The sequence below is a fragment of the Corythoichthys intestinalis genome, chromosome 4, assembly GCF_030265065.1.
Source record: "Corythoichthys intestinalis isolate RoL2023-P3 chromosome 4, ASM3026506v1, whole genome shotgun sequence".
NCBI classification, from domain to species: Eukaryota; Metazoa; Chordata; class Actinopteri; order Syngnathiformes; family Syngnathidae; genus Corythoichthys; species Corythoichthys intestinalis.
In genome coordinates this window covers 21,510,040-21,522,838 of record NC_080398.1, presented here as the reverse complement: position 1 = coordinate 21,522,838, position 12,799 = coordinate 21,510,040, and the positions used below count along the sequence as shown (strand labels likewise).

The 12,799-nt window shown below is 37.6% G+C and overlaps 1 protein-coding gene across 5 annotated transcripts in view; it reads right to left on the bottom strand.

The window, feature by feature from the left end:
• cadm4 (cell adhesion molecule 4) overlaps positions 1 to 12,799 on the bottom strand; it is a 468,758-nt gene that overhangs the window by 63,346 nt on the left and 392,613 nt on the right. For all 5 annotated transcript variants that reach the window (XM_057833338.1, XM_057833339.1, XM_057833337.1 and 2 more), the window contains exon 6: positions 2,069 to 2,241. In XM_057833338.1, the coding sequence (XP_057689321.1) occupies positions 2,069 to 2,241 (173 nt within the window). The remainder of the gene's footprint in view (positions 1 to 2,068; positions 2,242 to 12,799) is intronic.

Sequence of the window (12,799 nt, the reverse complement as noted above, 5' to 3'; positions counted from 1 at the left end):
GGCAAGAACCTAACCGCCATTATTAACTGAAAAACTCACCCATTTGCTGTTTGTGCATTTAGGCCAAAGACAAAAAGGAATTGCATTGCTGCCATTGAGTTATGCCGTGCAACAAAAATTGTATTTTGGCACTATCTTTTGAAATCTTGGCAACTACAGTGATACCTTGTTTTTCGTGGTTAATGGGGACCAGACCCCAACACCATAAGCGAAAAACCGCAACCCAACCCCCCAATGTTTTTGTGTGTGTTCAGTGTATTTATTCAGATTTAGAATTAGAAAGAGATACAGTACATATATGACATGTTTTTTCACTTTTAACCAAAAGTATAAAAAAAAAAAAACAAAAAAAAAAACATATATATATATATATATATATATATATATATATTAGGGCTGTCAAAATTATCGCGTTAACGCGCGGTAATTAATTTTTTAAATTAATCACGTTAAAATATTTGATGCAATTAACGCACATGTCCCGCTCAGACAGTATTCTGCCTTTTGGTAAGTTTTACAGCAAGGTTTTTTGTGCTGTCTAACAGCGAACTCTTGTGGTCGCTTTGCGACATGGTTTATTGCTTTCTTGCCAGTTCAATATGGCTGCACGACGTCTCGGGCTGACGCCTACATTGTAATGTTGTGCTTATATGATCCTTGGACAAGATTTGTCCGTAAGTATGGTTGTTGTAAAGAATGCACATATTATGTTAGTAAGCGAAATGTTCTATTTTTTGTATGAGACGCTTTTTGTTTATGTTTAGTGAACCTGTATAGCGTGCTAAACTAACGTTGTTGCTTATGCAATGCTTGTGTACTTTTTTTTTGGTAGTTTCACTACGGTCTAAAGAGGACAGTGGTTTGAGGCCATTTTATTAATAAATCAGATGAAAGAGGAAGAAGTCTGATTATTAAGGCGTCGTTCACTAGCTGTCTAGCTTTGGAAAAAGTAGACGCTTCGGAGTGAGGACAGCATAGACAGATTTAAATGATAGTAAAGTGAAATGCCCACTACAGTCCTTATGTACCGTATGTTGAATGTATATATCCATCTTGTGTCTTATCTTTCCATTCCAACAAATTATTTTACAGAATATATATATATATAATTTACAGAAAAATATGGCATATTTTATAGCTGGTTTGAATTGCGATTAATTGCGATTAATTACGATTAATAAATTTTTAAGCTGTAATTAACTCGATTAAAAATTTTAATCGTTTGACAGCCCTAATATATATATATATATAGATATATAGATATGTATAAATAAATAAATATGTTGAAAGATGAGTTGCTACCAAGTAACATTAATGAGCCACAAACTCATGCCTGTTAAACTAGGGTTAACTGTTGCTGTTTTTTTCTAAAAATCCAAAACAGCTTACTCACTTGTTTCTACTTTTTCACCCTACAGGTAAGCACATTAAAAGTCACAAGACACCCACTCTCTTTCTTGAATAACAAGAAAACGACAGGCAATGCTGCACGCGTCAACATCATCTTCCCCGTTAAGCGCCACCGCCACGCAGGCAATTCAGGTCGGCCCTCATGAAGAATTTAGTCAGCGGTGAGTCTTTGAAAACTTCTCAAAACTTAGCCTCCAAAATCAGCTTCCTCTCTGTGAGCCCCCACTCAAACAGATGTTTTGTTGCTGTCATTACACAAAATGTAACAGACTTGCTAATGCGTACCCATTTTTCCACTTTTTCTTGTCTGTTGATTCCTGTGTGTTGCCTTTGCTATGTATAAAAAGAAACAACTAAGTCACAAAGTAAGACTGGAAAAATGATTTTCTTGTATGTTATTTGTTGATTATGTTCAGTAGGAGAACATGCTGTGGGACAAATTGAGAAACGCAAATAAGACTGAAATACAGCATCAGGATTTTGATGTGTCTTGCGTCAGGAAAAAAACAATGTGATAATGCTGGTGAGAAAGGATCAATAAAAAGACCTTTAAAACACACTGATGGGAAAAAGCAAAAGAAAAGACACAAATTGTACAGACAGTAGCAATTCCTGAACTGAGATTGAACATACAAGCACCGGAAAATGGCAGACTCACCGTAGACCAGCAGGGTGTAGTGATCAGCAGCTCGCCCGTAGTTGTTTTGCGCCTGACACAGGTATGTGCCGTTATGAGACTGGCTCAGGCGGGAAATCTGGAAGGTGGGCCCGGAGATCTCGGCCCGCTCGGGTAAGGTGTCATTGATCTTGGACCAATGGATGGACCTAGGTCTGCAGGGGAGAAGAGGAGACTGAATGTTTACGGTTTGCTTCAGTTTGGAAATAAATGGATTGGCAGCATTTGAATGCTGCCTTCGAAGTGGTCATAGTGTGCACACGCTCAAGGCTACTCTTTTTATAAATTAACTACAGGGTACAATGTTGAGAGAATTTCTCATATTTTTCTAATACTTATCTTTGTCTCTTTGTTAATCACTAGTTATTGAGGAAGATTTTCAAAGGAATAGGAATGTTCACTGGAAAATGAAAAAAATTCCCAAGGGTGTCTTTATCATCCTTGCTGGAGCTGTTTTTTCTTAGTTCAATTATATATATTACTTTCCAAAAATACCCTAATTTAATATATTCTGGAAAAACTGAACAGATGAAATGTTTCTCAATTAGTTTTCCGTATTTACCGATATATCCGGACTATAGAGCACACCTGACTATAAACAGTAAGGTACACATTTCACAAAATTAAGAAAAATTACATATATGTATATACACATTTTTGCAAATGGCCATCAGCGTTAGCCCTAGCATCACAGCCTTTTTCACTGTGTCCTCTTTAAATCAAAACAAAGTTAAAACGGCTAGCCTTAAAATGTTCTTCTGTAATAGGGTAACACCTCGAATGGCGCTTTCCTTGGCAATAAAGTCTTTAGACTAGATTGTTCTTCTGTTGTGGCAGCAAGGGTCTTTTCTTGACAAATATTTGGAATGTTCCGTATTTTTCGGACAATAAGTCGCATTTTTTTTTTTTTTTTTTCATATTTTGGCTGGGGGTGCGACTTATACTTAGGAGCGACTTATGTGTGAAATTATTAACACATTATGATATCATTTCACATGTTATTTTGGTGTTTTGGAGTGACACTGATGGTTTGGTAAACTTGTTAGCATGTTCTTTATGCTATAGTTATCTGAATAACTCTTAATAGCTATGGCCACGTTTGCGTTCTACCTTTGGCAATGTGTGTTCAATTGTATTATTGACTTTTTTATATTGAAATGCATGCTTTTAGTTTGTGGCACGTTCACGCCCACGTGTGGGCACACTCGCACTTGTTTACGTGAAGAGCGCTCATATGCCAGAAGAAGACTGACAGCTACGTAGCTCTGAGTGAGTGGGTGAGTTAGCGAGAGAGAAACACGGCTGCGAACCTACGTTCATTGTTTATGCTTTTAATATATATTATATATATATATATATATATATATATATATATATATATATATATATATATATATATTATATTATATATTATATTATATATTAATATATATATATATAATATAACATAATATATATATTTAATATATCTCTACAGGGACAACGCCTGTGTGTATCATCTTTTCTGTTGTTGTTGTGAGTTTTCGATCCGGGGTCGGACACTCAGAGCCAGTTGTGTGGGTGTTTGAAAGATGTGCTAATGCTAGTGAACGCATGCTAACCATTTATGTCATTGCTGTAAAACAACCTAATTATCATTTATTGATGCGAACCTCTTTGGTATCGAAGACCAAATTGATTCAGCAAATTATACGGACGTCCAGCATCGTCATTTGGGACTTCGCTGTATAGCCAGGACCGAGCCGTAGCGTCCTGGTGAGGACAGTATATTCGCATTTCGTTGTTCATGCACTGTACACTGTACATTTATTCAACATGTTGTTCTCTATTGTATTTTTATATTAAATTGCCTTTCAAGATGACATATCTGTTCTATGTGTTGGATTTTATCCCCCAAAAATGCGACTTATACTCCGGTGCGACTTATATATGTTTTTTTTTCTCTTCGTTGGGCATTTTATGGCTGGTGCGACTTATACCCAGGTGCGACTTGTAGTCCGAAAAATACGGTACCTGATTTTGACTACTTTTCGCACAAACAGAGCCAATGAATCTATCACATTCAAAGTGTGTGTTTGGAGAACAGCATACAAACTAAGCGCGTATGGACACCTACGGGAACTCAAGAGTGTTATATTAATGGAACACTTGCCCTAGTCGGTATAAATATTATTCGCTTTGAAAATATGTTTTAGTTTGTCAAAAAAAAAAAATCATAGATATGGCGCTTCATTATAAAAGTCGCAGGGTACAAACGGAGACAAAAAAGTATATATAATATATATATATATATATATATATATATATATATATATATATATATATATATATATATATATATATATATATATATATATATATATACAGTATATATGTACATATACTGATAGTCAGGAGTGGAAGTGATTCGGAACAGGCCGTAACTCCAAACTGGCATGAGTTTCGGGTCTGGAACGCTGTTCCGCCAAACGGTGATTTTATTCCGAAAATATGTCAGATTCACAAACACTAGCCTTATAAAGTGCTTGTGTAGTGCAACCCGTTTCTGTTTCCAACGGCTGTGTGAAGGATGAATATTAATAAGGTAATGAATCCAGGTGTGGCTAAACAATAGCATATGACGGTTAGCAACCGTGTGGCTTCGGGTGTGTAGCCCCCCCCATTCCACCCGAACTCGTCAGCGATGACGAGTTCGATTGGGGGGGTGGGGGGTCGTCACGCCAGCAAGTGAAAGCTTGGTCGATGTTTATTCTGTATATCTTGATCACCTCCCTTTTGTTCCTCATCAGACAAAACTTTTTTTCTCTTTTGTACTGCCGTCTTTGCAGAATTCGCGCGAAAGCATTCACATCGACTTCCGTCTTTATAATGAATGGTGAAAAGGAGAAGTAAGGTATGCCGTAAAGCAGTCAGCACATTTTTAGGTCGTTTTTTTTTTGTGTGTGGCAGAGTTCCTGTCACCCTCCTCAAAGTTAATTAATGCAGTGAAAGTGACACAGACCCCCTAAAGGTATAAAAGAGGTGTCTTTCAACTACCGTAATATCCCGAATATAATGCACACTTTTTTTTCTCGCAAAATCAACTTGTAAAATCATGGGTGCGCATTATACACGGGAACATGGATGGAGACAGAAATATATATATATTATGTACTGTATATCTAAAGACAGATTTTTTTTTATTGACGCGGCCATGTTGTGTTACAGAAAACGTATGCGCCGATCCGTTGCTGACCATTACGGTACATGACGTCACCATTTTGTTTCGGTAATACTTGTTTCGGTAATACCACTCTGATTGGTCGAATGGTTTCGTCTGTGTTAAATTCTGCTTTTTTCACTCTTCATAAAGCACAGAATTTAGTTTCTTGAACTCATTTGAGTCAATGTTTATTGCAATTCGGCAACTCGGACAATAAGAAACGTAACACAACACAGACTTCCTGTGTCCGTCAACTATATCTGTCCCTCAAAAACTCAAACCCAAATAACAATAGTTTCTCTTGTTACACACAGCGATGCGCTCTTTCCGTTTTGCGACTTCAGTCCCCACTTTTATTTTACCATATCAATTCATGGAAGAAACATTTATTCATCATGATGAAACGAGCAAGTTATACAGCAGCCTTTAAAAGAAAAGTCACATCTGTTTTGTTTTCTTCTGGATTCTGGTAAGTTGGAGAAGTTGTCAAATCATATTATTACCTTACATATTGTCAGTTTACGGTAATGTTTTGAACTACCAATGTGCTATGCTTGTGCTGTGTTTCATCAGTCAGTAAAATGACATTTCTGTATCTGTACACGAGCTCTGTTTTCTTGTATTCTTCTATTTATTGATGCTAAAATTAGGGTGCGCGTTATAAACGGGTACAATAATTTCCCCTAGATTTTACAAGTAAATTTGGGGTGCGCGTTATACACGGGTGCGCCTTATATTCGGGAAATTACGGTAGTTGTCAGTCAACATATTATCACAAATGTTATGAAAATATTTTATGAAGGTTGAAAAGTTACGTAGTGTTGCTTTAAACCTTAAAAAGTGAACTGTTTAGCTCATTTTAACTCAACTGCCAACCAAAAAAGCAGCACTTAAATTGTCTCTCAGATTAATTGCACTAAAGATGATCACACATTGCTGGCTGGGTTGCATGTGAAAGGCACAGTCGGATAAAAGTTGGCCTTTATGGCTCAGCTCAGACAGGTAGACACATATACATGGACACGGAAATAGATCTAAACACACATACATATGTACACACAGGAGGTGTGAGGATTACAGTGACACCCCACTGAACAAAGCTGTGCCTGGCTGTGTGTCATGGCTTGTGCTTGCAAGCACAGATTCCAGCCACGACTCATCCAAAGCTTCAGTCCCTGGCAAAGTTTAATTAAACTTTCTCATTTGGGCATAGAACCACACACAAGGGAAAAAAACTTTTACTTCTAATCATTCTTGTCATCAGAATGGCACAGCCCGAGTCTGGTCACCAAGAGACTTGTCTGTAATACAATCCCACTTACACTAAAGGAAAAGGAAGCAAAATAACATTGCTGTCCTCTTCTAATTCCTCTACTCCTAATTGGTCTTTAAAGCTTGATAGCTATTGAACACGGTGTCACTGAAGACTGAAACGTGTGCGTACGTGACTGTGTGACAGGAGTCCACAGGGACCGGCTGGGCCATCACACAGAGCGAGTGTCCCTGACCATGCGTTACAAAGCTTTAGAAGAGGCTTTAGTCAATATGCCTCTCACAGCCAGACCGCTCATTGCAGGCTTCGCAAATGGTGGTGTGCCCTGGAGGCGCACGTGTAAGCGTCTCCTTTAGATATTGAGAGTATCTCAATAGGATCGGTGGGTAGAATAATTGCACAATCACAGTCAAATCTGGTTAAAAACTGGAAAATCGACAAGTTGGTTGAGGAATCACTTTTCAAATGGAGTGCTGCCCATCGCTGGAGATGTGTTAAGTCATGGTTCAACAGGCCTCCAACAAGCAGTCCACTCAGCGTGGGTGTCACAAAAGCAAATGGCTCTCAAATGGCAGTCTGCCTATCCAGGGAGCATCTTCTGCCCAAGATTTAAAGTGTAATCTGTTGTGCTGTAATGATTACCACTTTTCAGGCAGTGTTGCCAGGAATGCAATCTGATTCGGTATAAAAAAGACATTTACAGCCCAAATTGGCTTAAAAGCGGGAAGAGGAATCTGCTTTCCAGTGGGGTATGCCATCTTTGTCGGGATCTTGAAGGTGACGCATGGTTAGTTGTTAGTAGAGGAGTGCGAAATTTCCGATTCTTAGATTATTCGCGATTCGGCCGTGGAAGATTCGAGAACGATTCACAAACATCCAAATGCCGATTACTGGATTATACCAGGTAAAGTGGAAATAAAACACAGTCAGCGCGGTCTTCAGGACGCAATGAGGAACGGACCGAGAGTAAATATCATGCTCAACTCATGCCGCTGGATTAAAAAACAAAAAACAATAATACCTGACTGTGGCCGTCAGCCGCTACAAATAGCGCCCAGTTGCTAGTTGCTACAAACATACGGCAACAGAGGCGTTGCATCCTATTAGGCAAACCAGGCAATTGCCTAGGGCCTCCAGCCAGCAGGGGGCCCCAGAGGGCCAACAGATTTAACACATGCAGCTTTACTGCACTGTTGCAGCGACAAGTGTAGGGAGTGTTTCAATAGCATGGAATCATTTGGCAGATTTTCTAATGATTCTGTTATCAATCCCAATCAGCACTAACCATGTCACGCTGATTATACATGTTTAAGAAAGTCCAATCAGCTATTAATACCACATGATTGTTTAAAGAGTGACCCACCAAGTACTCTCTGGAAAGTCCTTGCCGAGTTGTTTTACGCTGATTTTCACAGGCCACCTCATTATTCATGTGACTACTTAAACAAATGATGATTTATCCCAAAAAGTCTATTAATGGGTCTATCGTATTCCTCGTCGAATACTCTATAACAAAGATATAACATATATGCATCCAAAATAATCCTAAACAATTTTATTAGCAAATTTAATACTCATATTGGTCGGTAGTCCACCAATCAGTGGTTTTTACAGAATAATTTGAATTTGGTGGGTTGTAGGGCCAATCTGACTGCTACTCTTCCTTCTATTGCTCCAAGTCCAACTTACTTGCACACGCTCGAAGGGCCCCATGTTGCTTGTTGCCTGGGGCCCCCGGGGACCCTTGCTACGCCTCTGTACGGCAACATACGGCTATGGTAGATATCACATATATCTAGAACTAGATGTGAAATGACAGACGACGGCCTTGTTAGATCATATACCAAGAACTAGATGCGAAAATGACACTTTCACGCGCTAGTAAACAGTTGCCATCTTAAAGCAGTACACTTCTCTAGAAAGGCTCTGTTGTAGCGAACCTAATTACTTTTTATCTAAAAAAAAATAAAAATAAAAAAATAAATTATGGAATAATGGGAGCAATTTTAACAACTTTAACGGTTGATTCACAACATTAAATTAATTGAATGTAGTTTAAAGCTGCCGATACAGAATGGGGACTTGAGTATTTTATTACTGTTTTTTACGGTTAACTTGATACTGAAATAGTACTGAGGATTTTTGAACAATTTGGAAGTAGTGTACAATAAATTAAAAGTGTGGGGGGGGGGGGGGCATTGTGGTGCATCAATAATTGATTTAAAATCGAATCGGAGCCTCTGAATCGTAACCGTAATCGAATCGTTAGGTGTCCAAAGTTTCCCACCTCTTGTTGTAAGTCAATTTGCTCTTTACAGCCACTCATCTCAGTGTGGTTGTCTTAAAAGAAAGGTTTTATAAAAGGTAAGAGTTTCAAATTCAAGGTAAGATGAAGATCAAATAAAGCCTGTCTACTTACTGTCAATTAATTAGCTTTTTTATAACTGGGAGAAAATCTGTACTAACAGCAACTTCACTGTATTTACTTTTTTTTTTTTTGTACAGAAATTTCAAGCATTCCATCGTGAATCGAACATTGAACCGGATATTTGGTTTGTTGTCATTTTTGCTGCACAAATATATTGTTTGTAATAACAATAAAATTACATGTACATGATGAGGTGATTATATATTTATAAGGTTCTCAAAGCGGCTCTCAGAGAAAATCCTTAACTACTGTCGTGGAAATAAACACAGCACAGATCGGCTGTGGGATTGAGGAATCAACTTGTTTACTCAACACGCTGTTTATGTATCTTCAAGTGGTGTCTTATCTCACGGTACAAGGGTGTTAATCGTCCTTGAGGCAGTTGATACAGACACGTCTCTTAAACAGTCGTACAAAGTTGTTCATCTTGACCTCACCCTCATCTAAAAAAAACTCCCCAAATAAGACGGGATATAGGATATGGCCCATGATAAAAATGAGTTTGACACACCTGCTCTAGGGGGATTCCAAGATTAAAAAAGTAATCCGTTCTAGCATGAAAAATTACATGCAGCAAATACTTACAAAAATAGGAAATCGAGAGACAGAATTCAAGCAGGGTGCGCCTGACTCTATTGGGATATTGAAGTTGGTGCGTGATTAGGCATTAGTCAGTTTGCCTCTCACAATCAGTTCACTCAGTGTGGGTGTTAGATAAACCAGGAATTCACAAATAGAGCTTGCACCTTGGGCTTGATATAATAATGACGCATTGTGTACCGGAACATGCAGAAAATAATGATAATAATGATAAAAAAAAAAAAAAAAACATTAACAAGAAGACAAATAATTTGCTTTTCAGTGGATTGTACCTACTCAGTGAGAATGTTGAAGGAGGTACGAGGTTGGACATGAATAAGAACGCCTCCAACCCAGTTCATTAAGTGTGGGTGTCACAAAAGCAGGGAATCTAAACAGTGGTGCACAGGTTCTTTAGTTTCTTTCAAGATACTAATATTTACAGTAAATACTAGCAAAAAAAAAACCCACTGTGAAATAAATAAATAGAATCAGGAATTTACTTTATGTGCAATGTGCAAGTTCTGTTTGGATTCTGAATCCCCACTTGCGGTTGATGGAGACGGCATTCAAGTGTACTGTCGGGGTAAATTACAACACACATTTTTTGTAATAAAAATGGGGCAAAATAGCTAAAACACTGGAATTGAAAGGTCTAACTTTAAACTAAGTGTGCCAGTTCTGAAAGGTGTGTGTCTTAAAAAGTTTGGGAAATGAATAGTTATCAAACAAAAATATACATTGGCTTCCTAGAGCTTTGGGGAGGCACTAGAGTGGATCAGCAGCCCAGAGAGTGGGACCATCAACTGGGGAGCCTTAAGAGCTTTAAATACCAATACTTGTTCCCTACACAGCGGGAAATGAGCTTTGTTTGGAATGTGACAAGACTGTTATTTTTGTTATTATTTTGTCTCAGACACGGGCACGATCTTATTACATCTTTATTTACACTAAAACACCACTTTTTTTCTTTTCTTTTCTTTTTTTTCTTCTTTTTTTTTTACCACCGCCTTTGCTGAAGGTCATAAACTCTATTCATCACCTATGTCATGTCAACACTAGACGTGGCGATTGCTGGTTTCAAGGTATACCGTGGTATGAAAACGTCACGGTTTAAAAAATGCAAAAATTTTCCGTCATACCGATATTACTCAAGTAAAAGTAAAAGTAGTCATTCAAAAAATGTATTGAAGTTCAAGAAAAAAAAAATCATTCAGCGAAAAAAATACTCAATGAGTAACACTGTAACTGCTTTTTTTTTTTTTTCTAAACAATGGCATTTTTTTTTCTCTCAGCACAAACTTATCTATATAAACTTTTGTTGTAACGATACTGTACAATAACCCATTACAGAAATATTACACACACACACACACAAAAATCACTGAATTCCGGCGAGAGAAAACAAAAAGACACAAATGAAGCATCATCTTCCAAAGAGTATGAGTGCCCTCTGGTGGAGAAAATAGTTGCTCAATAATCTACTCAAGTAAAAGTAAAAAGTATGGCTTAGTAAATCTTCTCTTAGAAGTACATTTTTCTCAAAAAGTTACTCAAGTAAATGTAACAGAGTAAATGTAACGCGTTATCACCCACCTCTGGGTATTAGATATTTTTTATGTCCCAAAAATGCAGGCAAGGCTCAATCCTCCCCCACCGGCTGTTGCTCAGTGTCAGTAAGCAAACATGTCAGAATCCACAAACATGTAAAACATGTTTGAGGAGGGTGGCTTTTGAGGAAGCAATATCTCCAATATGATTTCACATTTATACAAAATTAAATGTTAATGAACACTGCCGTTTCCCACCAGCTACGTGTTAACTCCAGCGTGTTTAGTTGGTCTAGCGGTGGTAAAACGTGGTGTGTGTGTTTTTTTTTTTCTTGCAACTGTCTGTGTTGAGAATGAGAGTGTGTGTGTAATGTAAACATGATAAGAGTCATACGCACATGCTTTTTATGGAAAATAATTCAATTATTTTTGTTCTGATGATAATAATGTTAAGCTGTGTCTCTGGGTATAGGCTCACTTAAAGGACTGAAATTATATTTTATTTAGAATATATATATATATATATATATATATATATATATATATAATTTTTTCTTTTTTTTTTAAACTGATTTTAACTTAACATTATAATAATGTTCCAATTCGTTAATATGTTTTCGGGAAAAAAATCCTATTCAATGGAAAAACGTTTTTTTTTTTTTTTTTTTTTTTTTACCTAGATATCTCAAAGTAACACATTTTAGACTCTGCTTACTCCCCTCTTCGTGTGCCCAGTGTTCTGTCAAATTTTCTGACCCATCTGAAATTGCAACTTTGAGTTAAAAATAGCCGCGAATACAGCGATTACAAAGTAAACACTACAAACTTTCTTTAAATAAAGGACTACTTATGTTTGAGCATGGATGGGGATGTAAAAAGCTCTCCTCATTAGCTGCACATGTTAGCTGCACAACAACTGCAGCCGCCTTCCTCCACTGAGTCTCTCGCTGTTTACGACTTCGCCGTGTAGTAAAGCATTATTTTGCCATATTCACGTTGACCATTTGGCAGCTAGCCGGTTTGTTCAGCGGTCATTGTCCAGCTGCTTCCCAGGCGAGCTCTGCTGTCTGTAGTAGCAGGGCAACGAGCTGTAAATTGCTCTCCGCCGTGCGGTTTGCCGATCAGCGAAGATAATCGACAACCCGGTCGTCATGTGAAATAGTCGACAGTCGACAGTCTTGACCATTATGGAGTAATTTTGCCATGTCGTCTTGAATAAATGCATTTTTATTATTTCATATTCCATTTAGCACAAGACTGTTATTTGTCATGACCATGTCATTTATTTAGCTATTGTGGAAAAATATTTGGATAAAAAGAATATCCTGTAAAAATATTGGAGTAAAGAGACTGAAACAATGACATTTTGTGGCTCTTTTCGTCACGTTTTCCTCGTTGTGAATAATTCTCCCCTCAATGGGCTGCATACTAAATCAGATGATATCGTGACTCCGCTGATGTCATCCAACTGTTGGGGACGCTAGAGCCCCATAATGGTAGGCGTTGCTAACCGGCAGATTAAAAGACTAATTTCTCGTCATCTGCGCTTTGCTAAATATTTGTATATAGTCGAATCGTCTCAAAATATAATTCTAATTCACATAATAATCCTATTTAAGACTTTTTTTCTCCTGTCGTACACACTTTAAAGTTGGGAGAGAACAAATTATATTTTTGTGTG